Below are 23882 nucleotides of genomic sequence, written 5' to 3' on the forward strand. Positions count from 1 at the left end.
ATGTCGAGATCACTGTCCAGCAGCTATGGCTTGGAATATTGTACATAGATATGTACGGTATCTAACAGATGATGAAATGCATTGTCTTATCGATCCTACAATGTTAGGAGACCCACATAGGTCAACTTGCATGCATGCCTAGTCATGGCAGAAATATAAGTCGAACCCCTGTGCCAGTCCAGTACCTACATGAATATTTTCCCTTTCAGTTCCCTTCGTGATTACAAGACACTCAATCTCTGGAGATTATATTCAAAGCATCATGGCAAACAAAGTCTTAGCCACTGATCCCATTCCGAACGAGTCTACACTGCTCATACCCAAGTCTCCAGATCTTGAAAGGTCTTCCAGCCCATGTAGAAGAGCCAACGATGATTTTGAAGATGCAAAGTACTCCAACAAACGCCTCGATCTGACTGAATTTGCTTTGCTCCTTCGAGGAAGCACACCAGTCATCTTGGCATACACGTTACAAAACAGCTTGCAAACCATATCCGTCCTGATCGTTGGACGGTCCTCACCAGAAAATCTGGCGACGGCTGCATTCTCGTACATGTTTGCCATGTGTACAGCGTGGCTGATTGCTCTTGGAGGAACCACGGCTCTCGATACCCTGGCATCTTCATCGTTTACAGGGAGCACTAACAAGCATGATCTTGGGATCCTACTGCAACGTGGGTTCTTTGTCCTCGGTTTATTCTATGTTCCAGTTGCTATACTCTGGGCATTATCAGAACCTGTGTTCCTTTTCCTCGGCCAAGATCCGAATCTGTCTAGAGACAGTGCAAGGTTTTTGACTTGCCTTATCCCGGGAGGACTGGGGTACATCTATTTTGAAGCTATGAAGAAGTACCTGCAGGCTCAAGGTATGAAGAAGCAGTTCCCAACCTAAATTTATTCTCATTGTTTACGATTTTCAGGAATCATGCGTCCGGGAACGTACGTCCTTTTGATAACTTCACCAGTCAACGCAGCTCTCAACTATCTCTTCTGCTACACTTTTGACATAGGCCTGCTGGGCGCACCGATTGCTACAAGTATAGCATACTGGCTATCGTTTGCTCTACTCGTATTGTATACTCGCTTCATAGCCGGATCAGAATGCTGGGGAGGCTGGTCTCACACAGCATTCCAAAATATCGGCACGTTTGCTCGCCTAGCTTTCTTGGGCATCATTCACGTTGGCACTGAATGGTGGGCCTTTGAAATTGTGGCACTAGCTGCGGGTCGTCTAGGGACCATCTCACTTGCTGCGCAGAGTGTGATAATGACCGCAGACCAAGTCATGAATACGATCCCTTTCGGTGTGGGCGTCGCTGCATCTACAAGGGTTGGAAATCTCCTCGGCGCTAGGAATGCTCACGGTGCTGCGCGCGCCGCCCATACAGCTGCATTTCTTAGTATCCTGCTCGGCGGGGTGGTCCTCGCCATACTGATGGTTACACGAAACTCGTTTGGACGAATCTTCAACGACGACGATCACGTAGTCCGTCTGACCGCCGAGGTTCTTCCCTACGTGGCATTGTTCCAGATTGCAGATGGGCTAAACGGTAGCTGTGGGGGCAGTTTACGAGGAATGGGTCGTCAGCATATCGGAGCACTTGTCAACCTGGTTAGCTATTATGGTGGCGCGTTACCACTGGGTATCTGGCTAGCCTTTCATGGCTGGGGTTTGAAGGGATTGTGGGTTGGTCAGTGTATTGCGTTATATCTGGTTGGGGCTCTAGAATGGATCATTGTCTATCTGAGTGATTGGGAGAAAGAGGTGGATAATGCGTTCAAAAGGTTGGACGTGCGACTTCAGCTTGAAGATGGTGATGTCGATACGCTGGTGTAGATGATGGGTGCGGTATCCCATTGGCTTTCTATTTTCATGACAATTTATGATTATCAATAGGTTTCAAGATAAGCAGATTGGGACTAATCAACATTCACTGTTCGTTATACCTTTGCTTCTACTTTGGTCTAGCAGTGCTTATAAGCTTTGAAATATAGCATCCCAGAAAGGTAATTCGACGCAGTCCACCAGATGCCAACAGATCCTCACCTAAACAAACTTCATGACGACTGGCTCTGATATCCGTCGATCTCCCCTCTTTCCCTATCTCTTAAAGATAGTAGACGGCACAGTGACGATGACGAAATGATCTCTTCTCCGCGGACCTTCCCAATCCATCGATGCTCTTCAATCCACCTAGATAAGACGATGCGTCGGGATCGCACGGCTCGTGTATTGACTTTATGAACAACTCACCACGCTAACACCCGAGAATAAGCATGCATACATGTGCGTACAACGAGGTAGTCTCGTATTACTGGCGTTGACCAACTAAAAGCTCTGCAATGGACAGGATTTCGGTCTCGACTCCTCTAGAGCGATGATTAGTGGATCATGTAGTTGATTTCGAAGTTGGTAGTAGCTTCATATAAGCAAAATCAGTACCCCGCAGATAGGGGAAAGCAATTGAGTTGACGACGTTGATCGACGTAGAGAGAATCTATCTACTTCAGACTCATTCTTACCGTTAGCCCTAATCCGGTAGGTAGATAGAGATGCATTCAGAATTGATTGACTTGCATCAATCCTGCTGTCATATCTGTGAGTAATCAGGGTGATATTAGTATGATCCATTCGAGAATTGTGTCATTCATTGAATCTCTGTCCGTACTCACCAGCCTGCTCTAACACATGGAAACCAAAAAGCGACAAAGATAACAATCATAAGATAGCTCTTTTTCTCTATACATCTATGTTGTCATATTTTTAATCGAGAATAAAATCATGTATGCCTCACTGTTGACTTTCGTCGCCTTTTCTGCCATTGCCTCTGCGCATGCAAATCATGACCAGAGCCCAATTCCTGGTCCTCACAAGCAGTTGTGGTACAACTCCTTGCCCGGCGATGGAGGGACTCAAGTATGTATTCTTTTCATACATTCTACACATTCTACACATTTTCTTAAAGTCATAATGAACAATGTGCATGAAACTGATACCAAATGCTCGTTGCACAGGCTGACTCCGTCTTCTCTGGAATCTCGACATTCGGACGCCTTCCCTTCTTCCCTTGTCTGGCAAGTGAAGATGAGAAATATGATATTGCTTTCTTAGGTATTCTTCCTCCTTTTTTCACTGCTAGTTGTTGGTTGTTGATGGCTTCTACCACACAGGCGCTCCGTTTGATACCGGGACTTCTTACAGACCAGGGGCGAGGTTCGGGCCTAGTGGTATCAGACAAGGTTCTCGCCGTTTGAATCTTTAGTATGACTCTCGCCTATGTCATTTCCACTCCTTTACTAACGATTCAATTATCGCACAGTGGAGGATACAATGTCCCGTTAGAAGCCAATCCCTTCTCAAGCAATATCAAAATCCTCGACTGCGGTGACATCCCCGTCACTTCGTATGTTCGAACTTATAACTCCACTCAATACAAGATTTGAAGCTCATACACACGTTTCAAATAGATACGATAACACCTGGGCTCTCCGTCAAATTGAAGAAGGGCACAATAGCGTCATGATGCGCAAACCTTTCACTAACGCCGAAAAAAAGGGACTGTCCAAAGCCGGGAAGACGCTACCACGTGTAATCACACTAGGCGGTGATCATACTATTACTCTACCGTTGCTACGTAGTATCAATAGAGCTTATGGACCGGTAACCGTCATTCATTTTGATAGCCATCTGTGAGCAAGCATTGTGACAAGCGTGCGTTTCCAAGGGGTAGCTAACGCTATCAGGGACACGTGGAAACCAAAAGTCTTCGGCGGCGCTCCTTCAGAGATTGCTAGCATCAACCATGGGACGTACTTTTATCATGCGGCCATGGAAGGGCTGCTTAGGAACGACACAAATATTCATGCTGGAATCCGCACGACGCTTTCTGGACCGTCAGACTATGACAATGATGGGTATGTTGGCTTTGAGATTGTAGAGGCCAGGGAGATTGATACTATCGGTAAGTCTAGCAAAGGCTTTTGTTTGAATTACAAATGCTGAACGCTTTGTGTAGGTACCGGTGGAATCATAAAACGTATCTGTGATCGCGTCGGCACCATCAACCCCGTTTACCTTTCCATCGACATTGATACCCTCGACCCTGCTTGTAAGCCAGTCACTTACCTAGTTATTGCATGAAAATCGACTAATAGCAAGTAAACAGTCGCCCCTGCTACGGGCACACCCGAAACCGGTGGATGGACGACCCGTGAACTCCGCACAATCGTCCGCGGTCTTGACGGACTCAACTTTGTCGGCGCTGATATCGTCGAGGTTGCTCCAGCATATGATACTAATGCTGAGCTGACAACTATGTCCGTACACCTGGCTACATCCATATTTTACATTTTACTGACTAATTGAGAACAGGGCTGCGGCGGACGTTCTCTATGAAGTGTTGACGATTATGGTTAAGAAGGGACCGTTGAGTTTGTCGGAACGTGAAGAGCTATAGTTAAGCCGTTTGGGTATATTTCAATAAGCGGCAGTCTAGATTTGGGCGACGTTGGTCGTCGTTACGCAGGTAGTTAATGCAGGTACTCACTCAGCTACCGGTTATAGTTAAAGACTTAGGGCTAGGGCTAGGGCTCGATAATCTCAGCTTACTCACATGTTTTGGAAATATTATTGTCATCCCTTATCTATGATTTCATCCGGCCAGACCATCCTAAACTTAATAATTCCCCGTTCGAAAAAGTAGAAAATATACTTAATCAGCGTCAGTAGACTAACCAAAAAACGCAGGTGCAGGGTTCTATTAGCTGCATATCTTGCAGTCAAGGCTGCGATAAGGATTTCAGCAGCCACTGAGAGTGTGCAACGACGCTGCTTATCAGCTGTATAGGCTTGAGCACATAGCTAAAAGAAATGGCAGCTGGGTAAAGGGCGAATCAAGAACTGAGGATAAGTGATGATATACACATCCTTGTCATAATCTTGATGTGTACGTCAAATGATGTTTTTCTACTGTCACCGGGATCGATCGTTACCAGCACGAGAAGCCATGGCAATAGGGAATGTATGAAGAAACTAACTTAGTAATAAGAGTGTTCCTGGCATAGCGTATATAAATTGTCAAGCCCTTGTCGACGTTAATCACCTGATAAGATAGCACTTGAAGTCGTGTAACGATCTGGATACATTACGAGTTAGAGATCTCTTCACCGTCATCAATATATCGCTTGTCGTTCTGCTATGGAAGTCACTATGACAACCGATAAAGAGAAGCGCCAACCCAAAGACTTACCTTCTGGAACAGAGCCCTCAAACCTTGACAATGAGGTTGTGGTAGTAGACGACGATGGCACAGCCGTCAACGCATCCGGGTGGAAGGACCAGCTACACCGGCAATATGGTTTACTCAGTCTATGTGGTATTGCTCTGACGGTGGATAATGCCTGGGTTGCTCTAGGTAGCTCTATTTCAGTATCTATCGGTAAGATTGTCGCCTTTTTTTTTACGGAGAACATGGATGAATTGATGCTTTCTCTGAACAGCAAATGGAGGACCTCCTGGCCTTATATTCAGTCTGATAGTGGCTGGGGCATATTACTCTTTTATTGGTCTGAACCTGGCGGAGGTATTAAGCATAATCTAACTCAGACTGGAAGAATACATACTAACCAACTCGACAGTTCGCATCAGCCATCCCCTCAGCAGGCGGCGTCTATCACTGGGCCACAGTCACCGGCGGACCACGCTGGGGTAGGATCTTGGGATTTTATGCAGGTTGGATCAATTTCTTCGGCTGGATGTTCGATCTCGCCTCCCTCGTACAAATCACTGCGAACATCACAATACAAATGTACGCAACCTATCACCCGGATTACGTCCAGCAGGCGTGGCATACCTACATTACCTACCTGCTAGTGCTGTGGATAAGCGCATTCATCGTCATCTTCGCGAACAGACTATTACCCTACTCGCAATATGCGGGTATGTTCTTTGTCACTGTCGGGGGAGTGGTGACTATCATTGTACTAGCTGCTATGCCTAAGACGCATGCCACTTCATACTTTGTTTGGGGCTCATTTGACGAAAACAATCTGACCGGATGGACGGGCGGTGTTGCATTTCTTTGCGGAGTACTCAATGGAGCTTTCACTATTGGAACCCCTGATGCAATTACGCACATGGCTGAGGAGCTTCCTCACCCCAAGAAAGATTTACCGAAGGCTATTGGGTTGCAGATTGGCTTGGGGKTTCTCTGTATATTCTCCTCTTCTCCTTCCTCTCCTATGTTAATGCAAATTGAACATGTGATGAGAGCTGACCGATATAGACGCATTCTGCTTCGCGATTGCACTCTGTTACTCAATCACCGATCTGAATGCCCTTCTATCAGGAGTCAACAGCTACCCCCTAGCTACCATATACGCACAGGCAACTGGAAACAACGCTGGGGCTACTTTTGGCTTGCTGTTTATTATCTTCTGTTCGTCACTCTTGTGTACCATTGGCACTGTGCTAACCGTAAGTCCTCCCCAGCAATCACCTTAATGAACACTCTCTAATATGCGGTGCATAGAACTCTCGTATCTACTGGTCGCTTGCACGCGACAATGCCGTCCCAATATCCTCTCTATTCGGTAAGGTCAATGAAAGCCTCAGCTGTCCGGTCTACGCAACCCTGCTATGCGGTATGTCCCCGTTCCTTCCATTCATACCCTTTCTATAGTCTTATTGAGATATGTAGTAATCTTCGCAACTGGCCTCGGCGCAATTCCTCTTGGAAGCAGCACCGCGTTCATTGATCTCACGGGCTCCTTCATCATCCTCACCACAGTATCCTACGCAATCCCCATCGTTGCAAACATGTTAACAGACCAGAAATATCTTCCCAAGGGGCCATTTCAACTTGGCAGGGGGGCTACTAGTCGTTTCGTTGGCTGGGGAGCTGTGGTGTTGATTATGTTTTTCAATGTTTTCTATTGTTTCCGTGAGTATTTTCTTCTTTACTTTACTTTCCTTTCGGTCCATGTATCTGGCTGATTGGTGACGGCTCAGCATATTCGATTCCTACTACGAGTGCAGCAATGAACTACAATAGTGTAATTCTTGTGGGCGTGGTTGCGTTGACGAGTATTTGGTGGATGGTTCATGGAATCAGAAATTATGCTGGGCCACGATTGACGCATTTGTATATCCATGAGGGGATCGAGCAGGTCAATCATGTGGCTGGCACGCCCTTACAGTCGCAGTCGGAAGAGAAGACTGCATCTAGTGAGTGATGGCTCGGTTATTCACAGTACTAAACTATGTCGCATACATTTCTTGATGAGAGATGGGGTGAGTTAGGGCTAGGCTAATCCACATGCGTGTATTGAAGCGCAAACTACTTGTATATATCAGAGAGAAGAATCAATTCGAAAAAGCAATATCCACGAAAAGAAAGAAATCCGGTAGAGCAATAAAAATCATTACACAGAAAGTAACCCCTAAAATTAGTGAATCCATCCGAGTACCGTTGATCGTCTCATTAGAATTTGAAGTCGGCCGTTTGCAATTTCATTGCCACACACACACACACATGCATTACCCATCTTGCAAGCTCTTTTGAGCATTTCTATCACCTGCAATCATGCCAAATGACGTCCAATACACCACGTCAGCTGATGGAATGAATGGTATGACTGAATCGACCTGCATCAATAACAACGAGTCCGGAACCCCGGTGTCCTTTGTATCCGTCACTCGGCTGCCGAAGCTATCGATTCCCGTTCGTTCACCAGAGATCTCTTCGGCCATCCTATCCAGATCAAGTCCATTTCGCTAGAAGAAACGCTTCAAACGATTCGTAACGCCAATGTGTCGGCACCCCTTTCCCATGGCAGGCTCGCAGATGAAGTAAGACCAGTCACATGCTACCAGTACGGGCGTCGTTCGTACCCAGCATAATCGCCTCGGGGCGGGCTTCGTGGGCGTCCGTATGGCCTTCCTGCAAAGTAAGGATCGTCATAATGGCGAGGCGGAGGTGGCGGCGGTGGTGCGTAAGGGTCGTCGTATGGTCGTCGCGGCGGAGGGTAATCCTCCATGCGTGGCCGTGGAGGGCTCCGCCGTCCGTAGCCATCCCGGTCGTAGTAATCACGTCGCATAGCTTGTGGGGAGCGTTCACGATAGTGTGGTCGGGGACTGTAACCACGTGGAGGTCCTCGTCTATCGTAATCATCCCCTGGAGGATATCCGCGACGCGGAGGCGAACGGGATCGGTAAGGGTCGCGATATGGAGCTCGCTCTTCTGCGGGTTGGACCTGGAAGGAATTAGCAGGCGCATACTTTCACGAGGGATAATCAACGTACATCAGCAACACAATTCACTTGAGAGCCTTTCAACTCGCGGCCATCGAGCTTCTCAACGGCTGTTTTGAGATCGGCGTGTGATTCGAATTCGACGAAACTTGGACTTAACGTCAGCCTTCATCAGCCTTTGTAGGACATTCATCGGCTTACCCTCTGCCGTCGCGCTCACGAGTAGTTTCGGAATACACTACATCCAGCCCAGATTGGCGAGCGAAATCTTTGAGATCCTATGATAGCATGCGTTAGGTTCCTGTCCGTCATATGAAAACTCAAATGTATATGATCTTCTTGTGATCCTCGGTTCGAGCTACCAACTGATAGCAGGTTATACTGCAGTTGATAGCGCATCAAAGTCAAGTCTGTCATGCAGGATCATAGCTTACCTGCCAGCTGGTCTCGGTAGGAAGGCCTGATACTTGCATGCGGAATACAGTACGGCGGGGCCTGGGCGCACTAGGACGGTCTGAAGGGCCATTGAATGTCTCCTTGTGGCGGGGACCACGCGCAAATTGAACAGTCAGACGTTCTCCCTTGAAATCGCTACCATCTGTATGTGTATCCACCGGTCAATAAAGGGGTCACGTGGGCCTCGATCGTCTGGCGGGAGGGGAGGAACATACGAAAAGCTAATGAAAAGTAAGTTAAGTGTGAACCATTTCAAAGGCTGAAAGACGTACCTGGGACAACGTCCCGCGCATCCAAGGCATCTTCATATTCGATGAAACCAAATCCGTTCATCAGCTTGATTTCCGTGATTTTGCCGGTGCCATGGGAGCCGAAATATTCTTCGATATCCTTTTTAGTCACTGAAGGGAGTCCAGCGCCAGGAAGGCGCCATAAAACGTCAGCACGTGGTGGCCTAACGTAAAGATCCAGGGAAAACAAGCGAAACCGCTCAAAAGCTCCATGGAAGGTACGTCTCCGACCATGGTCCTTCAAGCAGGCCGATACAGCTCCGAACCCTTCTCTTGCTATCCGTAGGGCAAACCAACTAGAGAACAATGGTGTGGGGATGGATGGAAGCGTCCAAGAAAGTTCTTGCAAGAGAACGGAGTGTTGAACACGGGGGGAGAAGCCGTCACGAAAATGGCGGAAACTCAGAGTGAATTGGTAAAGACCTGCGTACCATTGCGGGGAAGATTCCCAAGATAGAGCCGTGTGGACGAAACCTCACTCATGGCTGACTGGAATATAGAGAACTGATCGAGACCTTGGAGACTGGCCGGATGGTGGACAACGGCGGCGTCAACGGACCGTTTTGACGAACTCTTCTAGCAGAGTTCTCGGGACCGTTTGAAACCAGAATGACGAAAAGAGTGGAAAGGTATGACAGCGAAACAGAGACGTCGAGGCGGTGAATTGGCGACGACGTGGTTGTCGCCGTCGGTGGGCCACAGCCTCAGCACCAGAAGTAGCGGAGAGCGTGCTAGAGCTTAGTACTTACACTCACCCGGCGCTAAGGAATCCAGTTCGAAGTGCTGGGACCGGACAAAGACAGGGCCGAACAGCTTTCTGGTGATTTGAATAGTGAATAGTGTATGATGGGATGAGAGAGAGTTGAATAGAGAAGAAGAGAGAGAAAGAGTGAGGTGAAGGTGGGCGACTGAGTGAGCTTCCCTCTGGCGATCCACGTGGCCCCGCTTAGACTGGACGCTTGGCCTTGTTTTGCATTTCGTATCACGCTGCAGCTGAGCCTACAGCTAAGCGCCCAGCATGTCGTTGTCTGAGGAACAATGGAGAAAGAGCGCCTTGCAGCTTTGTTATGATGGAGTTGAAACTATTCAGCAGGAGGCTATAGCAGATGGAGTACATGTTGACAATTCCATGGTACGGCTTCTAACCCCATGGGGTGCGAAGACATTCCACGCGATTATTGGCTGTCCTGCGATTTAGCTACATGCTTATTGTATGTCTATATTTCCAGCTTGGATCGTATGTGCTTGAAGGAATAAGGTGAAATGGAAAGGTTTATTGGTAATAGGTAGGTGGCAGGAACTTCTCACTTTATGCTTCTCTAATCGCTCGTACGGAGAAAAGTATGTGCATAGAACATCTCTTATTTTACATTCGGTCGGTCCATCAAAAATACTTGACACACAAATCATGGCAGCTATCAGGTTATGAAATATTTGGGTCCCTCACCTCCTTGAGGAGTCTGCCAGTTGATGTCTTGAGTCGGAACTTTGATGTCGCAAGTCTTGCAGTGGATACAGCTGTAATTTATCCGAGGTTAACACTGATCAGAAAAAATAACGTGATGGAATTACTTACTTTTGCGCGTTGATCTGGAAGCGGACGCCCTGCTCTTTGGAGGGATCTTCGAGGTATTCATAAACACCAGCAGGACAGAATCGATTTTCGATTCCGCGGTACTTGGGCCATGCTTCAGCAGTATGTGCATCCCAGTCTTTGACTTGAAGATGGACAGGCTGGTCTTCCTCGTGATTGGTGCCGGTACGGCTGACACTAGTCAGGATATCAAAACTAAGCATACCGTCAGGCTTGGGATATTCAATCTTGTTGCATTGCGAAGCCAGCTTCGTTGCCCCTGAATCTGTGCTGTGATGTTTCAATGTCCAGGGAGCTTTGCCACGCAGAACAAACGCCTCAAGACCCGAGTATAGGATTCCACCAAACAGACCAGCAGTGCTGAATGCAGGTCGCATGTTTCGAACCTCCTTGAGCTCTTTCCAAATCCAAGATTCACGCAGAGTCTTTTCATAATCGTACAAGAAGACGCTACCATCGTTGCTTCCTTGCAGAGCAGAGTATGCAGCTTCGGCTGCGAGCATACCCGATTTGATGGCAGTGTGGGTTCCCTTGATCTTAGGAACATTCAAGAAACCAGCAGTATCTCCTATCAAGGCACCTCCAGGAAATGCGACTTTCGGGATGGATTGGAAACCACCCTCATTCAAGGCTCGCGCGCCGTAAGAGATGCATTTGCCACCTTCCAAAACATCCTTGAATAGCGGATGGTGCTTCAGCTTCTGGAATTCTTGGTATGGTGAAAGCCAGGGATTAGGGTAATCAAGTCCGACAACCAACCCGATACTGACAAGGTTTTCGCCAAAGTGATACATCCATGCTCCTCCATAGGTGTCTGATGGTAATGGATATCCCATCGAGTGAACAATCTCGCCAGCTTTGAACTTTTCCGGTTGAATCTCCCAAACTTCTTTGATGCCCAGACCGTAGGTTTGTGGCTGACTATCCCGGCGAAGATCGTATTTCTTGATAACCTGCTTTGTCAAGCTACCATGGCAACCTTCACCCAACAATGTTACTCGCGCATGAAACTCCATGCCTCTCTCGAAGTTATCTCTAGGCTTCCCGTCCCGGCCGATACCTAAATCATTAGTGGCGACACCGCGCACCGAACCGTCGGGCTTATACAACACTTCACTTGCAGCGAAGCCAGGATAGACTTCAACGCCCAATTCCTCTGCCCGTTCTCCTAACCATTTTGTGAGCTCACTGAGACTAACGATATAGTTTCCGTGGTTGTTCATCTGAGGCGGCGCGGGGATCGGGATGGACATGTTCTTTGTCAAAAAGCGCATCTTATCACTCTTCGCGGGTGTGACATTTTCAAATCGTGAAGGATTGCTTTTATCAAGCCAGTCTGGTAGTAATTCGTTCAAAGCGGTGGGTTGTAAGACGTTTCCTGATACGATATGAGCTCCTATTTCGCCTGCCTTTTCCAGGAGAACAACGCGAAATTCTTCATTTCCTGCTTCATTGGCGAGTTGTTTTAGGCGGATAGCTGATGCGAGACCTGCCGGACCTGATTTTAAATCATTGTGAGCAATCATGTATCGTACATTCCATGCACAAAGAACAAAACTTCCCAAACTTACCTCCTCCGACAATACAGACGTCGACCTCATCTGATTCTCTTTCGACCTGATTGGGGTCTACATCTTCCTTCGCATAACATCTCCTAGCTGATCGTGAAAAGGCTCGAGTCTGTCCAGGTTGTATGCGGGCATTGAATGGATCGGTGGCATTGCAGTGTTGACGTCTGTTGTGTGGTGTAAGCGGGGACAAACGGCGTCCAGGATTGACAGCAGAGATAGCCCGTGACGATGGCCTAGTTCGAGATGAAGATTGGATCTCGCGCTTCAGCAAGAAGCGCGCAGCTCCTTTGGAAGCCATGATAGACAATTGAGGTATATCCAGCATATACCATCAAGGTGTGAAATAAGATAGAAGATGTAGAGCGGAGAAATATCCGTCGAAAAGACCATGAGGTTTGTACCGGAGACCCGGTTTCGGCGACAGTCCCCATCACCGAAGCCTAACCGAGGCCAATAAGATAGCCGCTTACTAACGAGATCCCGCCAATCATATTCACGACGAATACAATCAGTTTCCTCCGCTTCTAAGCGTCAGGCGTCATGATTCTGCATAAGTCGATAACTTATTGAGCCTCGTATGAATTATGAATTAATTCAGGATATTTTGTGTACGGACGAGCCGGGACGGTGTGGGAGAACGGTCATAGTGTGGGAGCAGAGCCTCTCCCGTGCTCAGATAGAGAAGCAGGCAGCCATTACGTAGACATTTTTCTAGGGCGATGCGATTGGGCTGAGCGGATCGACATGTGATTCTTGCGTGCAGTCATAATCCAACAGCGTTCAAGAGGGGTAGGACCAGTCTATATTTACTTTTACTTCTTGATGAATACCGAACCATGTGTCTACAGAATGTGGCTGAGTCTGGGAATGCTGCAGCCTGCAGTGGTGTCATCGTGAGACTTTTCGAGTCTCGTCGCCTTGTAGCCTTGCCAGCCAAATAGCGCCAAGCATAGCGAGAGACTGAGGGCATGTTCATTGATGGTGTGACATTCCGACAAACAACGCAACGAGTTGTCAGCAACAGATAGATGACAATAAATATCTGACGAGAATGCGACAAGCGACGTGAAAGGATGGCATTATCGAACAAATCTGACTCATATCTGTTGAACAAAGAAATGGACAGATCGACTGATCACCTGGGGACGCGCCGACGCTGGGCCAGATTGCGACGCGTATGGTCTTGGCGTGTCCGGTGTCCACCTCCTTTTTAGGCACAAACCGTGTTCGCTCGGTCGAGATAAGAGACTGTCCTAGAGTACTCGTTCTTTTCCAGCTGGAAGAGAATAAAACCATGGAGGATATGGAGAAGGAAATAAAATATTTCTATTCAGAGTAGATATGAAGCGAAAATCGGTTGATGATGGGCGGATATTGTAAGTGGTTTGTATGTAGCCACGGCAGAGACACAGAAGAAGGAAGAAAAGGAAGAAGGATGGCGGCTGGAAAGACTTTTTTGTTCGCTTTTCACCGGCTAAAGCGGCGACGTGTTAGGGAGTGAGTTCTGGGGACAATGGGGAGGCACTGCCTGCAAGCGGTGATTGGGCTGGCGATAGAGGAAGGTGGTGGGTGCGACGATGATGGCAATAGGCGACCAATCAGACCGTATTCTGGGCGTCGCGGAAAATGAGTGTCTGACAATTAGGCTACCGACGCCAATCAGCAGCGGGCAACGACTGCCGAATCAGGATTGGTAGGGGGCTAGTGGGGCGTTGAGCAACGCTCTCAGATTATAATTGGCTTATCTGGGCTGCACTGAGTCTCAAGACTTTCCACTCGAGTGGGTCTAGCTAAACCAATCATGGCTGCCATATGACTCAGATGCCGCCAAGAGAAGCACTACCCATGGAAGCGGATAGCCAGCCTGGAGCGAAAGCGGACAGATCCAACGCTGCTTTTAGCGCCACCGCCGGCCAGCCTCCCCTGACGACAGCCCGCACTCGCGCGTATATAAAGAGCCTGCCTCCCACTCCCGCCCGTCTCGACGAAATCTTACTCTAGGTCTTGGCACCGCGCGGAAAACGCCAGCACGTCACCTTCTTCCCTACCACCAGCACTACCATCACCAACTGCTCCACCATCACTCTCTTGTGCTCGATCTCTCCACATTCCGCCTTTTAACCTCACAGCAGTGCGCTTTTATTGCCACTCTGCGTCGTGTGTTGGTCGCTTAATCGGGAAGAAACTCACCTTCTAGACCTCACCATCCATCGATTGCTTTGGTCGCATCGTCGACTCGTCGCATCGCCTCTCCCTTCCTATTATCAGATAGATTTGAAAAAAAGGAGCAGAAAGGAAAAAAAAAAGAAATCAATCAAAAATACATCTTGCATATCTAATCTCGTTGTCGTCGGCTTACTTTGTTGCCTTGATCCCACCCGACCGTCGTTGTCAAGTTCAATCCATTATCTTCACTCACCTGTTGACGGATTGCTCCTACCTCGCGGTCTTTCCTGTCATCATACTTTTCAAAGCCATTGCTGCATCCTTGAGCATCTGTAGGGGAGGCATTTAGTTGTTCATCTCCCACAAAAGCAAGGTATGTTATCTTGATTTGCCGCATCCAACTATGTCATGCCATGTCAAGCGAGTCGTGTGCTGATGCTTCAAATCGCTTCACATCAGGCTACTCTCTCGCAACACCACTACTGGCAATACGACAGTGATACATTGATCGTCATCATGGATTCACTTACAACTCATCCTTCGAATGCTCAGCAGGCAAAAGCCTTCACCTCACCAGCATCGCTGTCCTTTCCCGGGGGCGCCGGAGACCTGACTCCGCCTTCTTCAGAAAAGGAAGGCAACTTGGCTGGGTTGAATGGTCAGCAGCAGGGAGCAAATGCCAACGGCAATGGGGTGACACCCGCGACTCCAGCTGCGACTCCTGGTGCAAACAATGTGGGGAGTGGCATTGTGCCTACTTTGCAGTGAGTATACACTTTGCTGTCTTTTCTGGCCCACCAGAAAGCTGAACAAGACCTTTTCTCGCTTGAAGAAACATAGTGGCGACTGTCAACCTTGACTGCCGTTTGGACCTGAAGACCATTGCACTCCATGCTCGAAATGCGGAGTATAACCCAAAGGTACTACGAACTTGAAGTGTCTTGGTTGCAACTTTTACTAAACTGGCATTCCTTGTCTAGCGTTTTGCTGCCGTCATCATGCGTATTCGTGAGCCCAAGACCACTGCTTTGATCTTCGCTTCAGGCAAGATGGTCGTTACTGGTGCCAAGTCGGAAGATGACTCGAAACTCGCGTCGCGCAAATACGCTCGTATTATCCAGAAGCTCGGTTTCAATGCCAAGTTCACGGACTTCAAGATCCAGAACATTGTCGGCTCGTGTGATATCAAATTCCCCATTCGCTTGGAAGGACTTGCATCGCGCCATCACAACTTCAGTTCCTACGAGCCTGAGCTTTTCCCTGGTCTAATTTACCGTATGATGAAGCCCAAGATCGTCCTCTTAATATTCGTCAGCGGCAAGATCGTCCTTACCGGTGCTAAAGTCCGCGAGGAGATATACCAAGCCTTTGAGCTGATCTACCCTGTGCTTTCTGGTATGTTTGCTACAAGCTTTTGTAAAACTATTCACGACTAACAAATAATCAGATTTCCGCAAGACATAAGGGTTGGTCACTCGGTGAGATTGCCGCTTATGTGGTAATCTTCGCTCCAGTTTCAAACTCATGTATTAACATTATTGTTCTTCTAACATAGTCCACCGGGATGTGTTACTCGTCGTTCGTCATCTGACCGTTCGATCGAACTACCTCCACATCCACCCGGACTCGCCCTATCACGATTGGTTGATGTTAAGCATTTTAACGGCGTTTTAGCGTTTCGATTCACTCTTCGGGTTTTTCTCTTTCCTCTTCTCTTCAAAAGAATCCGTTCCCAAACTGTTATATTAGAAGGTTGCATAACCGCAGACTGTTTTTCCACTTTCTTGATATGGGCGGTACAATCTGCGCTGGTCGAATCAGTGCCTGCCTGTTCATGTTTCCCCCTTGCTTTAAACTAATCATCACTTCGGTTGCAGCCTCATCACTTACTCCTTTGTATTGTTGATGAGATGGTGTGGCAGATTGCTATCGATGGTAGCCCTCCGGGTCGCTACCTCGAAGCAATGCTACTATTCAATACTCAATGACTACGTATTCAGTAGTAGTCGAAGAAATGCAAGAACTTGCAAAATATGCATCTTTGTTGTAATAGTAGTCACTCAACCTCTAATGTAAACTTCTAGACCCCATTTCTTATAAACGACTAGACTTTGCAAGCTCATCTTTTAATACCATCCCGATCTTCCCCGACCGACTCCCGTCCTTGGTCACCACAAACTCTCCACCGTGCTTTTCAGTAATATGTCGCTGCTCCGGCCATTTCCACAATTGCTGTAATTCGGCATCTAGTCTGCCCTCGAGGGCGTCCACAATTTGATCTCCGAGCACAGGGAAGAATTTGTAGCCGTGGCCGCTGCCGCCGGTGGCGAGGAAGAGGTTTGCATGGGATGGGTGGTAGGATATGAGGAAGTCGCCGGTAGGGCTGTTCATGGGTGAGTCTTTTGTTTCGTGTATATAAAAGTACAACTCGGGTATATGAAAGGGGGGCTGGATAACATACGTATCCGAGTACCAACATATCCTGGTCCGCGCAAACGGTCTCTCGGCGAACAGAGGTAGAATTTCACGTAGCGCCTGGCGACATGCTCTCTCCCCCTCGGCTGGGATTGCTAGGTCATACACGGGCAGACTGATTTTCATGGTGTGTGATGATGAAGAGGTGGTGGTAGCACCAGGTATCGGAACATCCGACGGGTTCAAGTAACCATATGCGTGGCGAGCGATTTTGAGCAGGTTGTTTCGTGGAGGGATGATGAACATACCTGTCGAGAAGCTGAGGATGGTGGGCATATCTGCAAGTTGGGCCTGCTCTTCGTCGGTGATTTTGATGTATGCCAATACCTGACCTGTAGCGTCGACGATGCCGCGCAGATCGACTAAATTGCCTGTCGATGCACCGGTGGCAAGGATGACGAGGTCTGCCTTGATTATCGAGGTGCTGCCAGTGGCATCCTTCAGTATAACGCCAGTAACTTTGGCCTGGGAAGTTGACGATGTCTCCTCAAACAGCAATCTTTCTACTTCCCCATGCTTGACGTCGACTTTGCCCGTCTGATCAAGTTTCTGCTTTGCGAATCGCACACCAGCTTCGGCATCACCCCATCCTGATCCTCGATTGAGATACCCTCCTGAGATGTTCATGCCCGCCGCATATCGCGGTACAACTTTCTCCAACGCGGCTTGGTTTGGTAGATAAACCAATTTCTCCGCAATACTTTCCAGGCTTTCGCCTTCCTCCTGCAACAACCTTTTCACGTTCTCGTAGCTCTTTTTCGTGTAGTTCTCGGAATCAGAGTTGCCTTCTGTATATAGTAGAGCCAGGCCATTTTCTGTGTAGCGACCTTCTTGACCCCATTCTGTACTGCGCCATTTCTTGATCCCATCTGCCGCGAGTTTGGCGTATGCGGGATTTGAGTAGTCTGCGCGAATAATGCGTGAGGTGTCGACTGATGAGCCGTGTGGGTTGGGGATTGTGGACGAGGCTTCGATTAGAGTTATTTTCTTGTTGGGATGGCGTTCTGAGAGTGACAAGGCGGTTGATACTGTGCCCAATTAGTGTGATTACTAAGAAGTCTCCTGCAACTTCGGCGTTGGTAGAATGCTATTGCTGAGACTGTGCATGGTGATATGCTCCGCTTCAGTCCAGCAGCCACCCTGGGATATTTGTGTCTCCCGTCTCATGCTCGCAAGTCAAGACAATTGTCTGACTGTCCGCATAAATACCACCTAGTAATGCAGCTGAACGATCCACGGCACGTCGTCAGTCGAGGCTGATACTTACATCCAAACACCCCGCCTCCGACAATCAAGATCGTCTCTGGTAGCTCCATTGAGAGCCCTGGAAGACTTTTCAATATGTACAAATCAACGTGAGATATAGAAGCTGATGGTGGCAGTGTATACGTGTGGAATAGTGTGCGAGTTGGTTCCAGCTGATAGAGAGCCGTTAGGCAGTGGAGGCAGTGGACTTTGAATCGATTAGTCTGCGATCTCGGAGCTGTTCCGTGGTTGTTCATGGTGGAAGCCAGCTTCGACAGCCGACGTTTTGGGAGGACTCAAGCAGCATGACAACACTGGTTGCTCGACGATGTATTTACAGTTTCTGGAATCACTAGTAAATGAAGCAGTGATCAGAAAATAAAGACGTTGAGGAACTCGCAGATGGCGATACATTTATATGCACCACGCCCAATTAGGACTAGCCTGTCGATGCTTAATTCTCAGTCCGGAAGATCAACTCAGCTTTTGATAAATGAACAGCCATATATCGCATCACGTTGTCATGGTAGCAGGATTTACCACTCAATAAAGATTGATATGATTATGATAAATATACACAGCTCGCCAACTGGCGACAAGACCTCCCGCGAGTTGTTACGATTCTATAGCACCAGGATCAAAAGGGTGCAGCGAGACCCGGTAGCTGGAAAGCAACCATCACAATCGAAAAGGCCTACGTATGTTCATCTATCAGCCTATATGCTGGAATGAAGCTCATTATTCTATAGAAGAACTGATGCATTTCGCGATGTTATGACAGCTCCAACAGCTGGCCGCCGAATGTCCCCGCGAATGATGACCATCTTCGCCGTGGGCATGCTGGGTATCAGTACCTACTGCGGTTACCTATACTCATCCTATAGCCAAGCAGTCGCTCAATCCAAAACTCTCAAGGTGCCTGAAGATGTCTCTGATCGCTACAATTCCACCGCAATGGGCTACGACGCCGAAGTCGAGCTCGGCGAGAAATTCATGCGGTTAGGCAAAAGGAGGAAAGAGCTCGTTCAGATGGCCCGTGGAGATGTTCTTGAGGTTAGTTGTGGTACGGGCCGAAACATGGAGTACTATCAACTAGGTGAGAAAAGAGGGCTTGATGAACGAGGCCGTCCTGTCTTGCAAGGGTGTCGGTCGGTGACTTTTGTCGATCTGAGTTCGCAGATGGTTGAGATTGCGCGACACAAGTTTAGAAGGCTACATCCTGAGTTTGCAAAGGCTGCATTTCGTACCGAAGACGCCAAAAAGGTCGGTCCAGTGGCCGACACTTCTGCAAAATTCCCTGAATGGGTATATTCACGGTCCCATTTCGATACCGTAATACAAACTATGGGTCTTTGTTCTACACCAGATCCCGTCGGACTCTTACGACATCTCGGATCGATCACAGAGCCGCAACGAGGGCAGATCTTGCTGCTGGAGCATGGTAGATCGCATTATGACTGGCTGAACAAGATTCTAGACAATCTTGCGCCTGCACACGCGCATCGACACGGATGCTGGTGGAATCGAGACATCGGACAGATCATCGAGCAGAGTGGATTGGAGGTTGTGGAGATTCAGCGGTATCATTTGGGGACGACGTGGAGGGCGGTTTTGAGGCCGAGGACCCAAACTTAGAGTTGATAGAGTATGTATCATATTGTATAATAGTCGACCGAAAGCATGCATTGGTGTACCTACATGCTGTAGATGTATTCTGCAATGTACACTGCGACTGCCGTATGCGGACTAGCCCGACAGACTACATATGATATGGCTGGCAAGCCACCGATCCGCCGACCAATTGGCGTCAAGACGAGCCAGATCAAAACTTGATTTATCCAAATGTAAATAAAAGGGTGGCATGATACTTGACTTGGGGTTAGTATGTACTGTGTAGTCGCGGTGTAATATAGTAATACCTTGTACGGAGTACTTCCGCAAGTAAGCTGAGGACTTGAGTCGGTGAAGCGCAGATTCGAAATAATGCTACGTAGGAATGGCTACCACGTAAACGCACTTCTGCAGTGCAGGCAGTTGTCATGGCAAGCACTGCCAAATCAGATGAAAGGACCACCATTCCACGCGACAGTGGGGCTGATGCTTTACTCCGTACAGACTTGATACGGTGTGTTGTTCTCGCTGCTATTGGATATTTCCGGGGAGAGTTGAGACAGATGTTATCCAAATGTCGGTAAGAAATACTCAAGTGACGTGATATCAAGGCAACCGTAGTGGCGTACATGAAAGCTGTCGACAAGTTGTGATGACAAGAAATGAAAGTTGATTGGATGGGGAGGCATCCCTGTGTTCCGACTGCCTTGACTATCGCCTACGTACGAAGTGTAAATACTAAGTACGTATTAAATAATATGTACGCAGTAAGATGGGACAGGGACTGCGAAAAAACTTAGACCCGGCTAACCAGATATGGCTAGGGCAATACCCGCTGCACTCCAGTCTCCACCGACAAGTGGAATGGGAGCGCTAGTCTTCATATAGCCTAGCGTGCCTATCCCAGGATCTGCTGGGCTGCTGAGGCACTAGGCTGTGATTGGCTTAGCGCCTGGTCGACTGTTTCAATTTTTGCCTCCCTGCCTCCTGCCTCCTGCCTCCGTCTGTATTCGGATTGAACAGAAGGAAGGAGCCACTGACTCGGCCATCCCCTTTTTTCTTGCTCCTCTTCTTGATCTTCTTGATCTTCTTGATCCACTTCGTGCATCGTCTCTCTTGTACTATGTACCTTCACCTCTGAGAAAGGAGTACTACATAGTAGTGAAAGTGAAACTATTCATCTGCGCCAACTCGGCCTCTGATTCGTCGCTCGCTGTCGTGGTGACGTCCTGTTCCTCGTCATAGACCCAGCGGCCATTTGCCCCCCTGCCCCTTCTGCCTCGTCCAGCAACTTCGTTGGAAGAGAACGATCCGAGGATCTTCCGACCACCGTTCAATCTTCAACTCCCCTATCCGTGATATCCATCCGATCTGCTTTGCCCCTGCATCGTCGTTTAATCACTTCGAAGAACTACTCCTCTACGTACTCGCCAGGCGGTGTGCTTCAGCAGCCGTTATTGCTGGACGGTCGCTAGTACTACAAGCTACTCTAGTGTCCCCAGTCTAGCCCAGCCTGTCTCTTCCCGCCGTGTCGGTCGGCTCATATTTTTTTTTTTTGCCCTTCTCCTATAGGAAGTGTTTTATTTCACGCTGATTGTTCGGTCAGCCGTTGCGTTGGGATTGCTTGCTGCCTCACCCTCAGTTTACTTATACATCGCCTCCTCCCAAATATTCTCCAAGATACCCACGTCGTACTGGTCGCATTCTTTGGAATCGATTTTTTCTGGGTCTTGCATAAAAACTTTCCAAAACAGAAGACTACCGGCTCCATATTACTTGTCTCTTAACCCAATCACTGTCACGGCAGAGCAGTCTCTATTTTTTCTTCCTCCCTTTACGTATTTTTTTTCGCAGCTCTGTCTCTGGTCTCCACCCTCCATCAGACACACCAAACACCGTCTGCCGATTTGTTCCGCCCTTCGATCTCTTCCTTCATCCATCTTCCCTCTATCCTCTTCAGCTTGCATGCCTTTTGTATCATTGTATCATCACTCATCACCCCCATCATCCCCCCTTCGATCATTATAGTCATTATTACTCTTGTTTTATTATTGCTACTATTTTATTACTACTATCCATTTCATCTTCTATCCTTGGTATTGTTTTTGTAATTAATCAACCCTTTCCTTCGTTCGCTATACACCCGTTATTTTTATTTTTCGCGCAAGTTCCGACCCTTCCCCCCTTACCCCCCGACACCATTCTCAGAATGCCCTACAACACACGTCGAAAGTCGTTGTCGCTCCCTTCGTTAGGCATTCACTTGCCTAACGCTTCTCGGTCGCATAGGTCTCCTTCGGCTTCAAAGAGTTCCACGTCGGGCTCGACGACACTGGACGAACTGACCCATCCTTCCAAGAAAGTCAAGAGGTCGCATGATGCCGTCGACGCCGACAAGTCGCAGAAGATCGCCACTGGTCGCATAAGGAACAGCAGAGGCGCTTATGAACATACTCCGCCACCCTCACCCGGCGATGCCGTCGATGTCGCCATGAAAATCGACACCGAAGGCATCAACGACGATGTCGTCGTCGCCGCCATTGAGCAATTGGAGAAGACAGGGAACAAGCCTCATTTAGTGCGCGAGCTGGCTGCCGTCCTAGTCAAAGTCAACGACACTGTCGCCAAGTAAGTCTGAATACTTGTGTCTTCACGCAATATTTACTAACATCCCATAGTTCCGCAAACCCTGCTGCGTTACTTTCCTCTCGACTCAGCACCTATATGAAGCGTTCATGGACTGCTCTGTCGCCATGCCCTATCGGTAAAGAGCTCATCAATGTGCATCCTCGAAAGGTGTTTTATTATCTTACGAACACTCCGCACCAGCCTTTACCTGAAAACCTGGAAGACATGGTCGCGATGGATGAGAAACGATTGACTCCGAGCCTCTCGAGTGGAAGCGTCGATCAAGACGAGGATGATGCGATGGCGCGCGAGCGGTCGCGACTCAGTCCTAGTCCGGAGATCGACTTGTCTTCTCCTGAGTTCGAGGAGCATGATACCTTTAATGCGCGCCACACTTCTGGTGCTCATGCAAATCATAACAACAGCCATCGCCTGTCGCATAATCATCGAGCCGCCTCGCCGCCACTGGAAGGTGACGAGCGGGAGTTCACTCAAACCGCCAGCTCTTTGCGCGAACGAGCATCAGAAGAGAAGGCCAGCCGACAGAGTAGTCTGACTGCCTTGAGCATCCCTGTCGATGAGTCGCAAGAGGCCCAGGTTGTCAGATTTCCCGGTTCGCCTATGGATGAGGATCTTCTCACCGCGTCAATCAGCGAACAAAATCAATACGAAGATTACTTTTCGCATGGTGGCTCTCGCGATCAGGAACAAGATCCTGACGACGCCGCCGTCGCCACTTTGTTCGGTACCTCGCCGTCTCCATCGCTCACTTCGGTTGCTTCTTCATTGTCGTCTGGCACGACTGCACTATCCGAAGCTGAGCTTGCGGATGTCCCTCCTGCACTAGACAGCGCCAGTGGCGCTTATACATCCGACCCCGCCCGTCCGATCACCACCATCACCACTACAGAACCATCCCTAAAGCGCTCATTTGACGTGGTCGAGACCGGCTTCCCGACCAAGTCGGTCATGGATCTCAAACACTCTCAAACCTTTGACTTTGAAATGGTCATAGATTCCTGGGCCGATCTTCGCAGCCCGGAGACCGTAGAGGTCGACGAGCTGGATGCAATGTTTGGCGACTTTTAATGATATCTTCTCACCTCATTGATACCATCCCTCTCCCCTCTTTGCCATAAAGAGTTCTGATTGATACCTCGTTGTTTATTTTTGGTTTCCAACAATTTGCATGATACTCAAGCACGGTTTTGTCTTTTTGTTTGTGTACTGGTTTGGTAGGTTCGGCTTGGTTGACCTGCCTTTGGTGTTTAGGGTTTTTTTTCATCTTCTCTTCTCTTACTATCTGTACATGTTTTCATAATTATGTTATACCTTATGGTTTGTTTACAGGCCAGGAATTTTCTCCTCAAGATTTCTTACTTTGGCGTTCAAAACATGTACGATTCAAATAAACAAAAGTGGAATCGGAGAAGAAAGAGAAGGCGAGAAAGAGCAAGAGAGTGAATGAAAAGCGAAGCGAAGCAACACCAACAAGTTTTCTCTTTTTTTCCTAGTAGAAATTAGAATGTAACGGGCCTTTGGAATGGGTATGATTATTCTCTAGATGAAATTAAAAACTAAGAATATGTTTGTAA

General features: G+C 48.2%; 8 protein-coding genes across 8 annotated transcripts; 6 read left to right on the forward strand and 2 right to left on the reverse strand.

Moving 5' to 3' along the window:
• Positions 1-262: 262 nt before the first annotated feature.
• On the forward strand, positions 263-1837 carry BHQ10_000824 (uncharacterized protein; the record flags this gene model as incomplete). Its single annotated transcript, XM_040881023.1, has 3 exons — positions 263-674; positions 735-866; positions 921-1837. 3 exons carry the CDS (start codon positions 263-265, stop codon positions 1835-1837), a joined length of 1461 nt encoding a protein of 486 aa, XP_040729329.1.
• Positions 1838-2782: 945 nt separating this feature from the next.
• BHQ10_000825 (uncharacterized protein) lies at positions 2783-4457 on the forward strand (the record flags this gene model as incomplete). Its single annotated transcript, XM_040881034.1, has 9 exons — positions 2783-2917; positions 3016-3112; positions 3172-3262; positions 3321-3404; positions 3469-3690; positions 3745-3962; positions 4017-4109; positions 4167-4317; positions 4373-4457. 9 exons carry the CDS (start codon positions 2783-2785, stop codon positions 4455-4457), a joined length of 1176 nt encoding a protein of 391 aa, XP_040729330.1.
• Positions 4458-5209: 752 nt separating this feature from the next.
• BHQ10_000826 (uncharacterized protein) lies at positions 5210-7233 on the forward strand (the record flags this gene model as incomplete). The annotated part of the gene is made up of 8 exons (XM_040881045.1): positions 5210-5438; positions 5500-5582; positions 5638-5938; positions 5987-6211; positions 6285-6475; positions 6531-6642; positions 6699-6941; positions 7010-7233. The coding sequence occupies 8 exons, from the start codon at positions 5210-5212 to the stop codon at positions 7231-7233; spliced, it is 1608 nt and encodes a 535-aa protein (XP_040729331.1).
• Positions 7234-7859: 626 nt separating this feature from the next.
• BHQ10_000827 (uncharacterized protein) lies at positions 7860-12460 on the reverse strand (the record flags this gene model as incomplete). Its single annotated transcript, XM_040881056.1, has 9 exons — positions 7860-8240; positions 8303-8399; positions 8453-8529; positions 8686-8849; positions 8923-8928; positions 8980-9108; positions 10445-10515; positions 10574-12089; positions 12163-12460. 9 exons carry the CDS (start codon positions 12458-12460, stop codon positions 7860-7862), a joined length of 2739 nt encoding a protein of 912 aa, XP_040729332.1.
• Positions 12461-14844: 2384 nt separating this feature from the next.
• Positions 14845-15792, forward strand: BHQ10_000828 (uncharacterized protein; the record flags this gene model as incomplete). Its single annotated transcript, XM_040881067.1, has 4 exons — positions 14845-15092; positions 15161-15248; positions 15309-15723; positions 15776-15792. 4 exons carry the CDS (start codon positions 14845-14847, stop codon positions 15790-15792), a joined length of 768 nt encoding a protein of 255 aa, XP_040729333.1.
• Positions 15793-16422: 630 nt separating this feature from the next.
• BHQ10_000829 (uncharacterized protein) lies at positions 16423-18119 on the reverse strand (the record flags this gene model as incomplete). Its single annotated transcript, XM_040881078.1, has 2 exons — positions 16423-17831; positions 18071-18119. The coding sequence occupies 2 exons, from the start codon at positions 18117-18119 to the stop codon at positions 16423-16425; spliced, it is 1458 nt and encodes a 485-aa protein (XP_040729334.1).
• A 703-nt stretch (positions 18120-18822) lies between these two features.
• On the forward strand, positions 18823-19683 carry BHQ10_000830 (uncharacterized protein; the record flags this gene model as incomplete). The annotated part of the gene is made up of 1 exon (XM_040881090.1): positions 18823-19683. One exon carries the CDS (start codon positions 18823-18825, stop codon positions 19681-19683), a length of 861 nt encoding a protein of 286 aa, XP_040729335.1.
• Positions 19684-21868: 2185 nt separating this feature from the next.
• On the forward strand, positions 21869-23376 carry BHQ10_000831 (uncharacterized protein; the record flags this gene model as incomplete). The annotated part of the gene is made up of 2 exons (XM_040881101.1): positions 21869-22287; positions 22338-23376. The coding sequence occupies 2 exons, from the start codon at positions 21869-21871 to the stop codon at positions 23374-23376; spliced, it is 1458 nt and encodes a 485-aa protein (XP_040729336.1).
• Positions 23377-23882: the final 506 nt, after the last annotated feature.

The sequence above is a fragment of the Talaromyces amestolkiae genome, assembly GCF_001896365.1.
Source record: "Talaromyces amestolkiae strain CIB chromosome Unknown scaffold1.1, whole genome shotgun sequence".
Taxonomy (NCBI): Eukaryota; Fungi; Ascomycota; class Eurotiomycetes; order Eurotiales; family Trichocomaceae; genus Talaromyces; species Talaromyces amestolkiae.